General features: G+C 46.6%; 1 protein-coding gene across 1 annotated transcript in view; it reads right to left on the bottom strand.

The window, feature by feature from the left end:
• LOC147120251 (uncharacterized) overlaps positions 1–20,885 on the bottom strand; it is a 368,220-nt gene that overhangs the window by 30,681 nt on the left and 316,654 nt on the right. Inside the window, exons 38-43 of the mRNA XM_085985896.1 lie at positions 18,761–18,814; positions 17,298–17,405; positions 17,135–17,188; positions 12,017–12,070; positions 10,943–11,104; positions 8,623–8,730 (exon numbers count right to left, since the gene is read on the bottom strand). Of these exons, the coding sequence (XP_085842022.1) occupies positions 8,623–8,730; positions 10,943–11,104; positions 12,017–12,070; positions 17,135–17,188; positions 17,298–17,405; positions 18,761–18,814 (540 nt within the window). The remainder of the gene's footprint in view (positions 1–8,622; positions 8,731–10,942; positions 11,105–12,016; positions 12,071–17,134; positions 17,189–17,297; positions 17,406–18,760; positions 18,815–20,885) is intronic.

Raw genomic sequence — 20,885 nt, 5'->3', positions numbered from 1 at the left:
GAAAAGTGCAGGAGAGACTGTCGAGAGCCAGGCTGGTTCTCCAGTCTGTGGTTTCCCAGCTAATCGGGCTGGTGGCAGGTAGTGCACTGATCCTTCCTGGGCTGCGGCGGGCTAGAGCTCGATCGGGAGGCTCTGCAACGGGGCCGGGCAACGAGTCGGGAAGCAAAGAGAGAGAGAGAGGGTGGAGCACACAGGGCGCGGCCGGTGCTTCGAAGCCGGGCAGCGTTCGGACCTAAGAAGAGGGAGGGAAGTGTCCCAGAGGGTCCGCTCCACGACGGGAACGGTTCTTCAATTAACGGAGCAAATATTGAAGCGCGATAGAAAAATAAAAATACCGCGGAGCGCAGCGTTGGCAGCAGCGATCGGGGAGGCACGAAGACCATAGGGTGTCACCATTACAGGATAGTAAAATAAATATAATCGCTAGCAACAGCGTTGGCAGCAGCAGCAGGAAAGCGCGGGAGGCGCCATCTTAACTCGGCGGGGAAGAAGGAAAAGCGCGGGAGGCGCCATTTTGATCCATCAGGGACGAAGGCAAAGCACGGGAGGTGCCATCTTAGATTTTCAAGATGCCAAAGACTGGCGATATCACTGCCTTCGATAATGCAATAGAAGACTGGACCACGTGTGTGGAAAGAGTCGAGGTATATTGCGAGGCAAATGAAATGGCCGATGAGAAAAAGGCATCGGTATTGCTAATTTAATGGGCGCAAGAACGTACGGCCTATTGCGGGACCTGATTACTCCAGCCAAACCGATGGCGAAGAGTTTTAACGAAATTGTTGCTATCCTACAGGAACACCTAAATCCTACACCGCTGCTGATAGCAGGAAGATTTAAATTCCACAGGAGAAATCAGCATAAAAATTAGAGCAATGCTGATTACCGTATGGAACTACGCAAGCTATCAAAGCACTGCCAGTTCAGAGCAGGACTGGCAGATACCTTACGGGGCAAATTTGTCTGTGGACTCCCGAGTGAAGGAACCCAGAAGAGGTTGCTCTCAGAGAAAGAGTTGACGCTAGATAAGGCTTTCAGCGTGGCAGTATCATACAAAGCAGCAGCCAGGGGAGCTGCGGAAATTCAACAAAAGCCACAGGCATACAGCACCCACGAAATGACACGGGGATTTGCAAAATGTTATCGCTGCGGCAGAACAAACCATGACCAGAAGGACTGCTGGTCCAAGGACAAAATATGCAGGCAATGCGGAAGGATGGGACACATTGCACGAGTTTGCAGGTCTGGGAAGAAGACCAACGACTACAAAAAGGCTACTAAGGAACCATACAGGAAAGTACAAAAGATGACGGACAGTAGTTCCGAAGACCAGATGAGCGATAGTGAATCCGGGAACAAGAGACTACGCTGTCTCAAACTTCACAACGTAATCGCAAAAGAGGATCTCCGAACCATTTGGGTCACCCTCACGATAGCAGGGTCCCAAGTCAAAATGGAATTGGATACAGGATCAGCTCTAACCATCATGAATCGACGAGACTACGAGCGGCTATTCTCACACATACCCTTGAGAGAGACATCCATTGTCTTGAGGACGTATACGGGGCAAAAAGTATACCCCAGAGGAAAAATAAAGGTGCCTGTCGAATACAACGGCAAGAAAATATGGAAATTGTATCTCTACATTCTGCAAGATGGTGGACCACCGTTATTGGGACGTGAATGGATCAGAAAGATAAGTTTAGACTGGCACTCCATTCAGGCACTGACGGTGGCTGGTAAAAAGGATGACGACGTCGCTCCTGGACGATTGTCAACAATCTTAGCTGACGCCAAAGAGGTATTTCAACAAGAACTGGGCACTCTTAAAGGCGTAACTGCCTCGATAAAAATAGAGGAGAATGCAATTCCCAAGTTTTTCAAAGCAAGACCGGTACCATATGCAATTCGCCCAGCCGTCGAGGCAGAGCTGGAGAATCTGGAGAATGCAGGCATGTTATCTAAGGTAGACTGGAGCGAGTGGGCGACACCCATCATTCCTGTCATGAAGAAAACGTTAAACAATAAGTCTGAGGAGCCAAGGAAGGTTCGCATCTGTGGGGACTTCAAGGTGACGGTGAACCCAGTCCTTCACACAGTACAATATCCTCTTCCAAGGATAGAAGATATCTTTGCCTCACTATCTGGAGGGAAGCATTTTACAAAAATTGACCTAGCACAAGCATATTTGCAGATGGAGGTTGAAGAATCCTCTAGGAAGTATCTCACGATAAACACTCACAAAGGTCTTTACCAGTATAATCAACTGGTATTCGGAGTAGCATCAGCTCCGGCGATATGGCAAAGAGCGATGGAACAAGTCCTGCAAGGGATTCCGGGGACTCAGTGTTACTTAGACGACATCCTAGTGGCAGGTGAAGATGACAGTGAACACCTTGCCAACTTAGAGCAGGTGCTCACTAGACTAAGAGAACATGGGCTACGAGCCAATCGCCCCAAGTGCGAGTTTTTTAAGAAACAGATATCGTATTGTGGCCACGTGATTGATGAAGAGGGGTTGCATAAGTCCCCTGACAAAATTGAAGCGGTAGTTAAGGCTCCAGCGCCTGAAAATGTGTCGCAACTGAGGTCATTCCTCAGATTGGTGAATTACTACCATAAGTTTTTGCCGAATTTGTCCACAATTCTGCATCCACTGAACACCCTACTATGAACAGGAGTAGCATGGAAATGGAGCGATGAATGTAAGCGGGCCTTTCAGAAGAGTAAGGACCTAATCACTTCAAGAGAAGTATTGGCTCACTACAACCCATCACTACCGTTAAGACTGGCGTGTGATGCGTCTCCCTACGGCATTGGGGCGGTACTGTCACATAAATTCCTTGATGGTTCAGAGAGGCCGATAGCTTTTGCGTCACGCTCGTTAACTTCAGCCGAGCGTAACTACGCCCAGATTGACAGAGAGGCCCTCAGCCTGGTGTGGGGGTGAAGAAGTTCAATCACTCCCTGCACGGTCAGAAATTTACTCTACTAACTGATCATCAACCTCTCGTCTCCATTTTCAACCCTCAGAAGGGCGTACCGATAATGATGGCACAATGGCTATAGAGGTGGTCCCTTTTCCTAGGGGCACACCAATATGACATCGAGTACAAAGGAACTAAACAGCATGGGAATGCTGATGGATTGTCGCGCCTACCGTTGCCGACGGTGGAAGAAGAACTGGCAGTGGATCCAGCTTAGTTATTCCACTCGACTGTAGTCGAATGTCTCCCTGTGACGAATGCAAACATAGAAAAGGAAACACGGAATGACCCGACACTCTCCTGGGTCTATGATTTAACGGTGAAGGGATGGCCAGCACATGGCGAACCACTGCTGCCAGCATTCTCGCCGAGAAGAGAACAGCTGTCAGTGTGCAGAGGAACCTTGATGTGTGGATCCAGAGTAGTAATTCCACCCAAATTGAAGGATAGAGTGCTCAATGAGCTTCATGAGGGTCATCTGGGAGGGGTAAAAATGAAGAACTTAGCCAGAGGGTTTGTGTGGTGGCCGGGAATTGATAGAGAAATCGAAGAGATGACCAAGAGCTGTACAGGATGCCAGAAGGTCCAAAACGCCCCACCACAAGCCCCTCTACATCCATGGGAGTGGCCCTCATCTCCATGGCAAAGGGTGCACATTGATTTTGCTGGTCCCTTTATGGACTCGATATTTTTAATTGCGGTGGCTGCACATTCAAAGTGGCCAGAGGTAATAAAAATGTCCTCAACCACCACAGAAAAAACTATCACAGTCTTACGAACCATATTCGCCAGGAATGGGCTGCCTGAACAGATTTGCTCTGACAATGGACCACAGTTTGTGCCTGAAGAGTTCCGGAGGTTCTTAAAGAACAATGGTGTTAAGCATTACACATCTGCCCCATATCATCCAGCCACTAATGGATTGGCCGAGAGGTTTGTTCAAACATTCAAGAAGGCTATCAAGGCAATGTGTAATGAAGATGTACCCCTACAACACAAGGTGGATAGCTTCTTGTTTGCCTACCAGAATGCGACACATGCGGTTACCAACCAAACTCCAGCCATGATGTTCTTCAATCGAAGACTACGATGCCGCTTGGATTTGGTTAAGCCAAACGTCAGAAGAGATGTGGAGAACAGGCAGTTTCAGAATATGAATGAAAGGCCGACCAGGAGTTTTAAGATAGGTCAACCAGTTTTGGCCCGGGACTACCGCACAGAGAAATGGCAGCCAGGAACGATCTGTACATGGCAAGGACCTCTAATGTATACCGTGGACGTTGGAGAGAGCATTGTAAGACGCCGTGCTGACCAGATTCTAGAGTCACTGGAAAACGTCAACTCCACACCACGATCTGATACACCTGGCGATGAAACCGAAGTACCAATTGCATCTACCGCAGAATCGGTGATATTGGAAGCAGACGAACCAAACAACGACATTGATCCTGACGCAACCTTGCCAGAAGAACCTGATATCCCAAAGAGGCGTTATCCAGACAGAATCAGGAAGCCTCCTCAAAGACTGAACTTATAATTGCTTAACTTCAACCAATGTATCTAACAACCGTAATTGTAATTGTAATTAGTTATTATTTAGTTGTTAAATGAATGTTATGTACTGTTTATCTAAAAGGGGAGGAATTGTTGTGTATGTACCTTTAAGGGAATAACTGGTCTCAGACTGCAGTACCGGCAGTGACCACCCCTGTATAAAAGGCCCTAGCAGGCTTCTGTAGTTTCAGTTTCCAGGTTGTCTCCATTCAGTAAAGACTTGTTATAATCAACTCCTGCAGTCCGTGTCTCAATTATACACGGACATAATAGTGGCAAAAGCCAGTATAGCCAGCTTTGAAGCAATGCTGAATGAAGCACAGCTTTGTTTGGCTGGGCACAGTTCAGTAGGCTTGCATCCTACTTTAAAAAAACAACCTCAAGACATGTAACATCGCCACTGATGACTGGGACAGCATGGCACTGGATAGGCCACAATGGCACTATGCTACACTACATGCTAGTGTCTCATTTCAAGCACATATGGCTGTGTAAGTTGAGCAGAAAATGAGAAATGTGTATAGCCAACAGCAGCTGCAGCAACTAACTGGCTTCAACCAAACCATTCTAAGCTGCAGCCAGTTTAGGGAAAACCTCTGGCACCTACATCAGACTCATCAGTCACCAGGAGATATATCAGAGGATCTGAAAAACTTCTAGTAATCCAGTCATCCTTGAGGGACAATTCTTATTGGGACTTCCAAAAGTGGCCTAATAGACTAGAAGCCGATGGCCAGTTCAGGAGTGTGCAACATTTTCACCATCTACCTTAAACATTTGTTATATTTATATGTGTTTTCACTGTTCCAAAAGTATAATCTAAGTCATTTCCTTTAAACTGAAACAAACCACTATAAATACCAAGTTGGATGTGCTCAATTTGATTTCATGGAATTTTTGTCTTAAAGCCACCTTTTCAGAACAACAACCCTTTCAGTATATTTTCACTCCTCCTATCTTGTGAAAAAAAATGTGTGTTGCCAATTTAGGTTGGTTGTGAGCTTGATTCAGATGTTAAACATGAGATATCCGTATATATGTTTAAAGGTACATTACTGGCATTCACCAACAAAGGTGATATTCTGCTCATCTTATTTAAGATAAAATAGAATATTTAACTGATACATAGGCATCTCTAATTTTTCTTGGTACATAAATTGTGGAAGAATATATTGAACAACAACAAGAACGTGCATTTATATAGTGCATTTAATGTAATAAACCATCGCAAGGTACGTCACAGGAGTGTTAAACAAAATTTGACACCGAGCCACATAAGGAGATATTAGGGCAGAAAAGGTAGATTTTAACGAGTGTCTTAAAGGAGGAAAGAGAGGTAGAGAGGCTGAGAGGTTTAGGGAGAGAATTCCAGAGCTTAGGGCCTCAGCAACTGTGTAAGAATATGGGCTATTGAGGGTATTTTGAGGGATTAGGCATTGCAAGAGTTAAGTGAGCCTAAGCTTTTCTCTAAAGCAACTGTTCTGCAAAAATACACTGCTTTGGACTGTCTGCTGACTTCTGGCAGGTGCAGTATCACAAGTGGTCTTGTTATTGTTATTGTTAGAAGAGAGGGGAAAAGAACAGCATGAGACTTCGAGCTGTCTACAGCCTTATCTCTTATCTCTTTCTATGTCTGTGGGAATGCGCAAACTTTTGTAAGTTGTTGAAATATAATCAAATATTATTCCCTTATACTATTTCTCAGCATTAAGCTTTGCTAGATTACAGTTTAATATTAAGGTTCCTAGTCTATAGGTTTATTACTTTAGATTTATTTCTCATCTACTAGAATTAGGAAAAAGTATGTTAAAATCTAGAGGGGAGAAATTCCCCTAGACGGCTATTTGGGGTGTTAAGTGAAAAATGTTTGGAAAGTTAGCGCCAGGCGCTAACCTTTTCAAACATTTGTTAAATTCCCTCTTCTTGCTCCAAGAGGGAAGTGGAGCACTAAATCAAGCACTCCACTTGCCTCCTGGAGCGCACGAGGCGGGGAATGTCCCGATCCGGGACGATGTGCTCAGCAGCGCCACAAGTGGCCAGACGTGGCGCTGCCACATTGCAGGGGATCTTCTCTGCATTAAAGGGAACTCTGCAGGTTTCATTGTAGATTTCTGGACCACCAGGAAGTGGGAGTGCCACGCGATCAGCCCGGTACTCAAGCAGAGTGCCGGGCTGAGCGATCGGGGCACGGATGCCGAAAATACATTTTATTTTGGCCGGCACCCACCACGTCTTTAAGTTGCGTCCCGCGAGCGGCAGGCCTCACTGTTCGCAACCCCTGCAGTAGTCGGTAACATCACCCGGAGCTGCTGCGGGCCACGAGTGCGAATTTTTCTCCCAAGGCACTTCCGGGGTGCTGCGCCCAGAGATGACATCATGATCTCCGGGCGCAGAAGATCGGGGCGATACCTGGTCGCGTCACCGCTAACCTCCCATGGAATTTCATGGGAAGCACGGTTATCGCCTCGGGGGGATGAAAAGCCTGTTAGCACCTCCCACCGGGGGCACAAACAAGGGGAATTTTATTTATAGTTAGAACTCTTGTTGTCCTCAAGGTCCTGGGTTGCGTCGTCAACCATCCAAACAGAAAACAAGAGAAAAAGCATCTGCTTAGACTAAAAAGCAGAGAAGGGAGGCCCAAGGCTCGTGTCTGAACACAGAACTTGCAGTGCCTATGATTGGATGGATGTTTCCGTTGTTCCGGTTTTTGGGTATATCCTAGAAGGTTTGGGTCATTCTCAGTGTAGAAGAGATAAGGAGGACACCAGACAGGTGTAGACGCGTATGTGTGAGTAGAAGGTATGAGGAATGGGCCATGCCTACTACCCACAGGACAGTAACGGGTAATATAATTCTCAATTGTACTTTGTAAACTGCTGCTTGAATACTGTAATATATTAAGTCTCACTTACGCTTAAATAAAATCAGAACTGTTACCAATATGGAGTCAGCTTCGAACTATTGGAAAGACAGTCTAAAGGGACTACAAATTTATTACAGCTGAAGGCACGGCCGCCAATGGTGGAGCGATTAAAATCAGGGATGTGTAAGAGACAGAATTGGAGGGGCGCAGATATGAACCAGAGTCATCATGAAAAAATAAATTAATTAAATGCACAAAAAGGTTAACATCTACATTACAGTGGATTGCAAATCTATGTAGCATAAGGACATAACATTGCCAAAATAAATATTCCAATGCCAATTATTAAAGTAATTAAAATGCTGTAATTTTGCAAGCATTTGGTCAAAAAAATTAAATGGGCTGTGGTTAAAAGTTCCGACTGATATATAATATAATTACTTCCATACTTACCATAGAAAGTACTGTATTGCATTAGTAATTTGAGACATGACATGTGGTAAGTGTAAAATGTTCAGGAGGACCAGGTTACTTTGCACCTATGGTCGCCACCACTGGGGTTTTCCTCATGTCATGTCTGGTTCTGTTGTGAACTAATTGATAGAGATTGATTGCTATGGTTAGTCAACAACTCCATTATCATTGCATCATGCGACTTCCAGGATAGTAGAAGGTGAACTAGATGGATCTTGTGCTTTAGTTTTAGATGGACCTTGGTCATTTTTCATCTAGCAATTCCTATGTTCACATGCATTAAAACTGAGAATATACAATTTTCCATTTTCACATAAAATGGTAATCAAGAAGGCTTTGATATGAGTTTCAATGTTGCAAAATTTGAGTGAGATTAACAATAACTCAGCAGATTCCCATGACTGCTTTATATGCCAATGTTTCATGCATCAGAAATGTGTTTATCATTGTCCCTGCTAAGCAACAGCTTAAGGAACGGCAAAATATAAATCAGTTTATGAGTTTTTCTTTTAATATAGCTAAAGAAGCCTTTTACTGTACAGTAACTCAAAGTAAAGTCTTTGGAGTTAATTAACAATGTAAAGGGCTGAAGTCCAATAAATTATTGAAGTTGGTACATCAGAGTACATTTCACTTTTACTTTCAGATCGATACAAATATCTATAGCTTCGAAAATGCTGTACCTTAAATTAAAATATATAGCCCTTGTAAAAGGAATGAAGCAGTTAATAAAACAATACTCACAGCTGGGCCGGGAAGGCCAGGCATGCCCCTTTCCCCACGATGACCTGGCAGGCCTGCAAGACCTCTTTGTCCAGTTGTACCTTGTGGACCTGGAGGACCATCTGGGCCCTATAAATTACAACAGAGACACATCATAGAGCTACCAATTAAGGTACCATTATAGGAATAGCCATAGTAGGAAAACAGGGCTGTCATGGTTGTTCCAGCTACAGCTAACAGCCCGGGGAACACTGTCCAAAACGGCTGTAGCCGACAGCTTACAGTCGGCATGGAATTTTCGACATAACTATGGCATAAGAGTGGCATAGCGTTGTTTTTTTTGCAAGGAAAGTTGCGCAAAACTGATATATGCCAGTATGTTGAAATATCACTACGTGCAAATTTCCTCAACTGTTTACGTCGCTTCCACCAAAACCCTCTCTGCTCATTTACATAGCCCCACCTCCCATGCAAACGACCAGCTCATGCGAGATTTCTGCATTTACACCAGTAATGCGCTGGCATAGATGTATGCCCAGAAATTTAGGCGCAGCAAGACCCAGAGCCACTTGATTTAAGCATAACTGAGATTTCTGGAGTTTGATAGCATTTTATTTTTGTGTATTTTTTTCATAATTTTTCTTGCCGAGACCTCCACTATACCGGACCAATGTGCTGTCAGTCTCACTGCTCCTGAAATGTTCAGACCCCTGCCCAACCCCCTCCCCCACAATGTGTTCAGATAGACTAAGCACCTGGAATAGCCTTCCCAATGGGCATATCCCTGTTCTGCATAATAATAGATGCAGAAGAAGAGCAGCAGAGGCAAGAGGCTCTGAGAGTGAGGCGCCATGGCTGAAGACAGCAAACCGCTCGCTATTTCCCCTAATGGTGCTGCTGGATTTGGCGCTTGTTTTATACCAATTTCTACATTGTGGCGTAGGAAAATGTGCAGGAAATGTGGATGCATGTTCACATTGGCAGAATCGGCATAAATGTTCTTGTAATTTCGGCAACAATGGGATCGTGGAAATTCTGGGCCATCACGTTGCATAAATTTGTATTTTATGACCGCCTTAAATAGTGCATGTAAACGGCATATAAATCTACTGATCACAAAAAGTGTTCTTTTCTTTCCTATCATTATGTCATCAGCACTTGGAAATGAATGGCTGAATAGTATGTGCAGCAGTAGATCACTTGATAATGCCAGGGGTTGGGTGGCTGATGGATCATAGAGGTAACAAATGAACCTAGAATTTTTCACTGCTGTCATGTTGTCATGTTTATTTATTGGCCCAGAAATTCGGGTCTCCACGGGTGAGTACGCACGGGGTACTCACCCGTAGGCCCGATGGAAGTGCCGGTTTCCTGCATGCACTGCGCATGCGCGGGAAACCGGCACTTCCGTTCCCCTGAACGAAGAGGTTCAGAGGTCGAATGCGTGCGCGGGGGAGGCTGCACGTGCGCATCGAACTTTGGTTTTTTTTTACAGGTTTTCCCAGGAGGATAAGCCTGCAGAATTTAGAAATATAAAAAGCAGGCGTAAGGCCTGCTTTTTACAAGGTAAGTGGTGAATTAATTAAAATTAAAACATTTTTTCCACAGGTTTATTATTTTAAAATACTTTAAAGCAAGGTAAGTTGATTTTTAGCCCTGTTAGAAAATAAAATTACCTTTTTCAAAAATTTAAATTATTGTTTAAAATAGTTATTTCATGTAATTTATAGTTTATTTAAAAAATGTGATTAAAAAAAAAATTAATTGAAGATTTAGTGCTATTTTGGGGCCGTAGTATTTATAAGTCTTGACAGCACTTCCTGTCGGACTTATGAATGGAGCATTCCCTGCTCCGATTGGCTGCCCATGGCCCACGTGATCCCAGGGGACGCATCGAACTAACTGTGCCCCTGGGATACGCAAGCACTGCGCGCCGGCAGCTGGACCAGGCCCCGGATCGGAATTCCACGGGAGCCCACGGCTCAACGGCCGGCGCGCTAGGTAAGTGCAGGTCGGGGGCTTGCACCCGCAGGAAGCCCCCGACCTGAATTTCTGGGCCATTATTTATTAAGTGTAAGGCTGCTGGATAACAATAAAAAGCAACTGATAAACCAAACAATCTTGTATGTATTGCAGGAAATGTATATTACACATATACCTGCCTAGTTGCATAACTGGATCTGCTTCATTCTATGAACTTCAATGTTAAAGAGCAAATAAGATAGGAATTTTATTTTAAACTGCTGGAATATCAATATCATGGCTACATTTTATTTGTCAAGAAACACGCAATACAAATTCACTTGAAGCTTATGATTTTTAAACGTCTAATTGTACTTACAGTTGGACCATCATCTCCAGGTTCACCTTTATCACCAGGGCTACCAGATATACCAGGAGGGCCAGGATCACCAGTTTTTCCAGGTGAACCAGTGTCGCCTCGCAGACCTGGAGAACCTTCCTTTCCAGGAGCCCCTAAGGGACCAGCAGGACCTGGGTCGCCCTGAGAAAGAGATGGGAAGGATCTTTTATTCTTTTTGCACATATTCATTCTTAATTGTGTTAACATTTTCTTATGCTCCAAATTTTACTTTTATTAGACATTGAGGGGGTGATTTTAATGGAAGGGCGGTTTCGGTGTATGTGAGGCCCGACGCGGGTGGCACAGACAGAGGTTAGCACTGCCGGCTGAGTTCTATTTAGCAGGTATCTTTTCTTCAGCAGCAGTGTTTGGTGCTCGGTAATAAACAGAAAAATAACAGCATTATGCCAAAATCTTCATTTTCCATCAGTTGAATCTCATTAGATTAATTCAGCTAAAAGGTAACATTTTATTACTACGATGCTCTTAACATTACACTAACAGGTTATTAGACTTAAGCCGAGATCTGTAAGTGGGCACATAAACTCACAGCCACTTGATTCTGAGGAAAGATGCCCTCCAGCATCACATCATCTCTGACAACAACCCGAGACAAGCTGAACCAAGTTGCTTCAATCTGGTTGACAATCCACAATCCACGCTTGTATATTACCCCCAATCCCATGAGCCCTGATTTTGTTTAATAACCTCTTGTGTGGCACCTTATCAAATGCCTTCTGAAAATCCTACACCACATCCACTGTTTCCCCCTTATCTGTTCTGCTAGTTACAACCTCAAAAAACTCCAACAGCTTCGTCAAACGCGATTTCCCTTTCATAAATCCATGTTGACTCTGCCCAATCCTATTATTATTTTCTAAGTGCAGATTATTACACTGTTTACCAGATTATTTTAAAGTGTATCATAAATGAAAGTGTAAGATTGATTCAGGGAAGGTTATGTACAGTGCTCATTATGGGCATACTCTCCACAAGAAAATCTCAGATTTTGTGACTAATTAATAATTTATTTCCTCAGGAATCATTACTTACGGTTGCTCCTGGTGGTCCAACTCTTCCTGCAGGTCCCGGAAAGCCAGTGGCACCCTAGTTACAGAAGAAACATTGTTAAGTTATAGCCAAGACTGAATGTATTTTGATAATGTTTTCAAAAGTATTGTTAATATCTTTGCAATTCTTAAATGAACCAAAATTATATACAATGATCCTGAAAATCTATCAATGGGCAGAACAGTGGCAGATTAAATACAGAGAAGTATAAGATTGATAGAAAAATGAGCAGCATACCAATCTGAATGGCATTAAACTAGCTGAGGGTGAAGTTGCAAGGGATCTAGAGGTGTTAGCATCTAGCATGTCCAGACACGGCAGAACAACAGATCAGCAAAGTAGATAGAATTCTGAAATGTAATCCTGACTCAGTCAAGTATAAGTCAGAGGATGTCATGCTGAAATTGTACAGGGCTCTGTTCAGATTACATCTTAAGTTTGCTCTCAATTTTGATCAGCAAGGTACAGATGGTGCAGAGAACAGCAATGAATTACATAAAGTAGTAAATAGTATAGAAAAGGGAATTCCTGAGTACCACTTCAACCCAAAGTGACACAGTAGGACACAGGTTCAAATTGGTGAAAGGACAATTTAGGTCTGATGTTAGGGGTTCTTCATGCAAAGAAACCTTGGAGTCATTTAAGAGGCAGTTGTATGGTGTGATGGATGACTGTAGGTTTCTTTAGATAAATGGGCTGAATGGTATTTTTCATCCATATTTATCTTGTGGTCACAGTGCTGCAATGATACTAGAAATGATATGGTGTCTGACTAATGGAATTCAGTCATGGTTTCTGTTATTTTAATAAGGAAGTCAAACTATATTAGTACTTCAAATTATATCCAATTGTTAAAGTACAGTATAATGTGTAGAATTCGTTGACTTTTTGTATTTAAGACAAAAATACATTTTATTAGTTATAGGTGGACAATTCAAAGAAAATGGTTATGCCAGTAATAAAAAAAGTAAAGACTTTTAGCTTTGGATTAATGATAAAAGACAAGATAAATCCACATATAGAACAAATACTTGGTCTTGACATTGGCCAATAGTTTTCTTTTTAATTCTTACTCTGGCACATACCGGTTTTAATATTTGGGAGTGACCACATTGTCAGTACTGTACCATTGATAGCAATCTTAGTTTGATATGTACAAATTATGTCAAAAATTGAGCTTATCCATCTTTAAACTTCTGTCACTCAGCTGGTTAAAAAAACAATCGAGACCCTGCTTCCAAAATGGTCAGATCCAAGATAAAATATTACACAGAAGATACAGGAAAAAAGGCAAGTAAAGTATTTTAAACAAAAATGATTTATGTTAAAGAGAATAGGATCTATTAGCTAGAAATAAAATTAAAATATCGAGACATAAAATGACAAAAACTTGAAAGAGAAATTGGTGGAGAAAATGAACCACTGAGCAAGAAGTGATTAAGCGTTTTTAGTGTTTTCTTTAGCGGTACAGGTTAATGTTACAATACTAATAATGGTTTGGCCCACATGTAACTCCATTCCCATGGTATGTGGTTCACGCTTAAAACCATCTAAGGTGGCCTAGCATTCCAATCATTCCAGAAGAAATTTTCTTCTAATTTTTCAGGCAGACTTATCATAAATGACCCAGGCATTGGATCAGGGCAAGACTCAGGCAATCACAGCCCAGTTGACCTGGGTATATGTTGTCCGACCACCCAGGAGGTACCCACCAGAGGTGCGGGCATAATGGTGTACAGTTGGCTAGGTGTGGCCCTAGGAGTTCTTAAATCAACTCTGGACCCGAAGAAGTTTCATGGATTCAGGCCAAACAAGGCTAAGGACACCCATTGGTGCACTGTGGCTGCAGTGAGTTGAATCTTCAGGATGCACTGCAGTAACTCACGAATATTACTTCAATAGCCTCTCCCAGCCCCTCACCTCTACCACTAAGAACAAGAACAAGATCATGGGATCACCATGACCTGTAAGTTCCTCTCCAAGTGACACAACATCCTAACTTGAACATATACTGCTATTCAGTTATCATTCTTGGGTGAAAATCCTGGAATTCCCTAACAAAGACTGTTACGGGCGTACAATCAGTGGTTCAAGGCGAAGGCCACGACATCCTTCTCAGGGCAAAAAGGGATGGACAACAAGTGCAACGTTGCCAGTGCCATCCATCGTCCGAGAACATAGAAAAAAATAAACAGCCAACATGGTCTGCTTTTTACTGATGTTTAGATGAGGGGATGTGTTAAAATTCTAAAATATTGGGGGGAAATTTACAATGAAAAAACTGGTGAGTTAGGAGCATAGGGGTAGTTAAAGTTCTAAAAATCTAAATCCCGACCCCAACCCGCCCACTTCCAACTTTGATGCAGGCGGGACGGGGGGCGGCAGCCAACCCGCTGCCAGGTGGTGGGTTGGCACTTTCAATATGATATTGAAACCCTGAAGCCTCTGCTTTAACCTGCTGTGCAGGTTTTACTGCAGCCGGCCCGAGATTCCCAGCCTCAGGTTGCTCGGTAGCTGCAGAGAAGTGAGCAGAGCCTCGGGGAGCAATCCTTGAGGTCTGAGAGGAGCAGGTGTGCTTCCTCCCGGCCCCCCAAGCTCACCCAAACAGCAGCCTGCCCCTCCCTGGGGTGGAGGATCAGACCCCCTGTCCCCCGCCCCCAGAGATCGGACCCTCCCCCACCCCGTCCCCAGGGATCGGACCACGCCCCCGAGGATCGGCGCCCCCGCCTCCGGGGTTCGAGTTCACCCCCCTGCCCAGGGTCGGGGATCGGAGCCCCACCCCGGGGTTCAAACTCACCGCCCCGGGGATTGGACCCCCCCGGGGATCGGACCCCCACCCCGGGGGTCAAACTCACCCCCCCCCGGGGATTGGACCCCTGCCCTGGGGATCGGACACCCCGCTGGGGATTGGACCCTTCCCCCGGGGATCGGACCCTCCCCCCGGGGATTGGAACCCCCCGCCTTGGGGATCGGACACCCCCCTGGGGATCGGAACCCCCCGGGGATCGGAACCCCCCGCCCTGGGGATCGGAACCCCCCACCCTGGGGATCGGACACCCCCCTGGGGATCGGAACCCCCCGCCCTGGGGATCGGACACCCCGCCCCAGGGGATCGCCCCCCCCCCCCCCCCGGGGATCGGAACCCCCCGCCCTGGGGATCAGACCCACCGCCCTGGGGATGGGAACCCCCTGCCCTGGGGATCGGAACCCCCCGCCCCTGGTGATCGAACTCACCCACCCCGGTGTCGGGGATCGGACCCCCCCTCGGGGATCGGACCCACCGGGGATCGGACCCCCACCCCGGGGTTTAAGTTCACTCCCCCCCAGGGTCAGGGATCACCTCCCCCTCCCCGGGGATCAGACCCCCACCCCGGGGTTCAAGTTCATCCCCCCCCCCACCAGGGTCGGGGATCGGACCCCCCCTGGGGATCAGACACCCCCCCCTGGGGATCGAACTCACCCACCCCGGGGTTGGGGATTGGACCCCCCCTCGGGGATCGGACCCGCCGGGGATCAGACCCCCACCCCGGGGTTTAAGTTCATTCCCCCCCAGGGTCAGGGATCGCCCTCCCCCTCCCTGGGGATCAGAACCCCACCCCGGGGTTCAAGTTCATCCCCCCCGCCCCGCAGGGTCGGGGATCGGACCCCCCCTGGGGATCGGACCCCCCCGGGATCGAACTCACCCACCCCAGGGTTGGGGATCGGACCCCGCCCCCCCCAGGGATCGGACCCCCCGCCCCCAGCGATTGAACTCACTCCCCCCCCGGCGCGGGGATCGGACCCCCGGGATCAAAATCACCCCCCGCAGGGTCAGGGTTCGGAATCCCCCCCCTGGGGATTGGACTCCCCACCCCCGGGATTGAACTCACCCCCACGGATTTGGGGATCGGACCGTCCCCCCCTCCGGAGTCGGGGATCGGACCCCCGGGGATTGAAATCACCCCCCCCCCCCAGGGTCAGGGATTGGACCCCTCCCTGGGTATCGGAAATCCCCCCCACAACCAGGATTGGAACCCCCCACCCCCTTGGACCCAGTAACTACCTGTTGCTGTTGCATCCTGTCCAGCCAGTGTTCCCCACCCAACTGGATGTCAATCAGGCTGGCTTCCGGGCGGGGAACCTGCCCATGATGTCACACGCACACTCCACAGTGTGCGGGGAAACCCGGGCATGGCCTACCGGGCCCCCATGCTCCGAATGGGCAGGAAACTGGAAAATCCAGCCAAATATTTGTGACCAGGTCAGAGTGTAAGTTCTAGAATTATAGAGAACTATCTTCTCCCTTCTTCTTAGGCAGTCCCTCGGAACCGAGGGTGACTTGCTTCCACATTAAAAATGAGTTCTCAGTTGACTGATGAGTCCAATGCGGGACCTACAGTCTCTGTCACAGGTGGGGCAGACGGTGGTTGAAGGGACGGGTGGGTGGGGTGCTTGGGTTGACGTGCGCTCCTTGCGCTGCCTGCACTTGGCTTCCGCTTGCTCCTGGCGAAGAGACTCGAGGTGTTCGGCGCCTTCCCGGATTCTTCTCCTCCACTTTGTGCGGTCTTGGGCCAGGGATTCCCAGGTGTCGGTGGGGATGTTACACTTTTTCAAGGAGGCTTTGAGGGTGTCCTTGAAGCGTTTCATCTGCCCACTTGGGGCTCTCTTGCCGTGCCGGAGTTCCGAGTAGAGCGCTTGTTTTCGGAGTCTCGTATCGGGCATGCGGACAATGTGACCCATCCATCGGAGCTGATTGAGCGTGGTCAAAGCTTCGATGCTGGGGATGTTGGCCTGAGCAAGAACACTGACGTTGGTGCGCCTATCCTACCAATGGATTTGCAGGATCTTGCGGAGGCAACGTCGGTGGTACCTCTCCAGTGCTTCAGTGCTCCACTGCCACCTCTCCAGGTTCCTAGAGAACTATGGAACCACAGTCACTCCACTTCAAAGTAATTCATTGTATGTGAAGCACTTAGAGATATAATAAGACATTATAAACCTTTCTTTCTATTCTCTAACTTAACGTATTTAATATATTTTCTATGAAAGAAGCAATGGATTGAAATATTCAATACAAGTGAAAAACTGAAAAAAAAATCAAAGTTTGAAAATGCTACTTACAGGTGGGCCCTGGGTACCACGTCCACCTTTTAGACCCGTGACACCAATAGGGCCCTAGGAAATGAGTTAGGAAGTGATAAGTTGAATAGTATATTATCCATTATCATAAACAACTATAAAATTATTCATTTCATGCAAGGAAGTGTTTTAGTCATTTACTCACTGGTGGACCAGGGGATCCTGCTGGTCCTTGTGGGCCTGGAGACCCAGCATCACCTTTCTGACCAGGCTCACCGGTTTCACCTTTAACTCCAGGCTGTCCATCACCACCCTGTTTAACATCAAATCAGGTCGGTTAGTGGGTAGATATGTTATAATATAGAGAGGAAAATCACCTTACATGTGATACCTACATTGTTCCCAAATATAATTACACTTGTACCAGTCATGGTTTTCAAAGCAATAGGGTAACATTTCTTTATATTGTGCTACAATCGCTTCTCCAATGTGATTAAAGATTCCTCATTAGATTGTTTCCCCATCTGCTTTCAATGTGTGTCATATTAACAATGTCTTAATGTGTAATATTGGTTTACCTATGGTACAAACTGAATAAATAACAGGGAAAAGCAAGGATTCAGTCTATCCCACTAATCGGTTAGACATCCCAATCCATTCATTACTTCATAGGTTAGGAGGTCTTTCTTGATAAAAGCACAATCTGGCTATCCCACAGTTCCTTGGTGTTTATCCTCCATATAACAAGAGATATAAATTAATGAGCTCATACTGTTACTGTAGTTCACAATAGCAATCGTTACATTTCCCAATCACCTTTACCAACTATACACCTATATATCACGTTTGACTGAATAAGATTAAGTGATTGATATATTAAGGCCTAGAAATTGGGTTGTGGGTTCGCCAGGGCTGTAGCGCCAGAAATTTTGCGCCAGCGTTAATGCGGCAGCGCCCGACGAAAATTCGGTTGCGCCGGGCCCAGACGGCGGCGGGCGCTAAAGGAGGGTTTTAGCGCCTCAAAACGGGCGTTCAATTGGGTTTTCCGGCGCTAATCCCCCGCTGTGGCACCCGATGCGGTGCGGCAGGCTGGGGAACTGCAGGCCTCCTCCTTCCGTTAAGGAGGAGCTGCCTGCAGCCGACAACTGACCGGCGGATTCCCCCGACATCTGAGCCCGGCACCTCGGGGAAGTGCCGGGCTCGCAGCACACACACATCAGGGCCGCGGGGGGGGTGATGCAGGAGTCCGGGAAGGGAGGTGTGGGCAGGCGGCCGCTGGGAACGCGGCCGGCCGCCGCTCCACCTTTATGCGCCGGCGCAAAGGCATGTAAGAACCCTTTCCACAATCGTTGGTTGCGCCTGCCACGGGCGAGGCGGGCGCAACTGAATTTGGGCTTGGGGCCGGGTTACCACGGCAACCGGGATGCTGCGCACACCAATGACGTCATCGGTGCCGGCGCAGCGCTACCGGCTAACGCCGATGGTAAGGCCCAAGTCAATTTCAGAAACGGCTATAATTCCAGCGCAATGCCCTCCAGCGCCACTAATTGGGCGCTAACCCCACTCAATTTCTAGGCCTAAGTGTTTAACAAAAGCAATTGTTAATAGAACAAGTATTTTAAAGAATGCATGTTATTTAAAGCAGCTTTTCAGACATGGGTAACCTACAGGTGGTCCAGCAAATCCAACGGGCCCAGTGGGACCAGTCTCACCACGAGAACCCTGAAAAAGAAAATTGAAAGTCACCATCTAGAAATGTCATAGCATAAATAGAGGTTTATAGGGGTCTACTGCACTACTGGATCCTAAGGTTTGTGCTATGCTAATACACATTTTGATGAATTTTAAGAACAGGATAAAGTCATTGCACTCAACCAGTCTGATCCTTTTTGATAAATCTCAGACCTACCTGGCCTTACCATATCCCTCTGTCGCTTTTATTTTCTTTAGAAGTGTGTCTATTTGCCTCTTGAACCTATTCACACTTTCCACTTCAATGGTCTTTACTATTACTGTATTCCACAACTTCATTGCATGAAATGGTTTTCACCTGCCTTCCCTTCTCGGTCCCAATTTCCTATTTTGTCTTGCATCCACTGATATTTGAATCATTTGCATCAGTCTTTTCAATTTCCTTCATAATCCTTATAACATAGATGTGCCACTCCATCAAAATGAGCTGAAGATTCTACTTCAAACACTATAACAGCAATTAATCAGATTGTAGTTTCATGCATTCAATCATATATCCACATTTTATAAGACAAGGGCAATACAGGTTTAGATAGGACTTTCAAAAATTTCATAGAATCATAGAAATTTACGGCACAGAAGGAGGCCATTCGGCCCATCGTGTCTGTGCCGGCTGAAAAAGAGTTATCCAGCCTAATCCCACTTTCCAGCTCTTGGTCCATAGCCCTGTAGGTTACGGCACTTCAAGTGCATATCCAAGTACTTTTTAAATGTGATTAGGGTTTCTGCCTCTACCACCCTTTCGGGCAGTGAGTTCCAGACCCCCACCACCCTCTAGATGAAAAAAATTCTCCTCAACTCCCCTCTCATCCTTCTTCCAATTACTTTAAATTAAATCCACTCTTCCCTCACCTTCACATGGTTCATCTCCGACTCTTCCCTTCCCTTCCTCGACTTCTCTGCCTCCATCTCTGGGGATAGGCTATTCACAAACATTCACTACAAGCCTACTGACTCCCACAACTACCTGGACTACACTTCCTCCCACCCTGCTTCCTGTAAGGACTCTATTCCATTCTCCCAGTTTCTCTGTCTCCGCCGCATCTGCTCTGATGATGCCACCGTCCATGCTAGTGCTTCCGACATGTCTTCCTTTTTCCTCAACCGAGGATTCCCGCACTTCTGCTCTCACCCCTTCCCCTCCCTCCCAGAACCACGATAGGGTTCCCCTTGTCCTCACCTTTCACCCCACCAGCCTCCACACTCAACGGATCTTCCTCCACCATTTCCGCCACCTCCAGCGTGATCCCACCACCAAACACATCTTCCCCTCACCTCCCCTTTCAGCATTCCGAAGGGACTGCTTTCTCCACGACACCCTGGTCCACTCCTCTATCACCCCCAACACCCCTTCCCCTGGTACCTTCCCGTGCAAGCACAGGAGATGCAACACATGCCCTTATACCTCCCCCCTTCCCACTGTCCAGGGCCCCAAACACCCCTTCCAGGTGAAACAGCGATTTACTTGTACTTCTTGCAATTTAGTATACTGTATTCGCTGCTCACATGGCAGCTGTCTTTCATTCTGCCATTGCCATTTACACTTCATCTAGAGCCATCTTTTGCTTCTTACCTTGTCCCATTACCATCTCCTTTTGCCTTGCACCATCGCTTAACATCTCTTAATGTCTCTTAATCTCTCCTGCCTTCCATCCTATCACAGACCTTCCCTTTTGTTCTTTCCTCCCCTCCCCGCTTTTCCTGCCCCTGCACTTGCTTAAAAACCTGTTCCATCTCCAGCTTTTTCCAGTTCTGGCGAAGGGTCATCGACCTGACACACTGGGCAGGATTTTCATTGGGCCGTGGAGGCGGGATTGGAGGCATGTGGGGGGTTAAAAATCACAAAATCGGGGGGCACAAACCCATCCCGCTCCCAACCCACCTCCATGCCAGTTTCAAAGGAGGCGGATACCCAACCTGTGCTGGGAGCTGCCTCCCCGAGGCGGGAAGGGGATTAGTGCCAATTAACTGCCTGTTAACAGGTAGTTAACAGGCAGTTTTTAGCCTAATCCCTATTTTTATCCCTGAAGTGTGGGATTCC

This window comes from Somniosus microcephalus, chromosome 4 (assembly GCF_052327205.1).
Source record: "Somniosus microcephalus isolate GS21.2 chromosome 4, FLI_Smic_1.0, whole genome shotgun sequence".
In the NCBI taxonomy this organism is placed as follows: domain Eukaryota; kingdom Metazoa; phylum Chordata; class Chondrichthyes; order Squaliformes; family Somniosidae; genus Somniosus; species Somniosus microcephalus.
The sequence above is the reverse complement of the archived record's forward strand: the minus strand, read 5'-3'. Positions and strand labels throughout refer to the sequence as shown.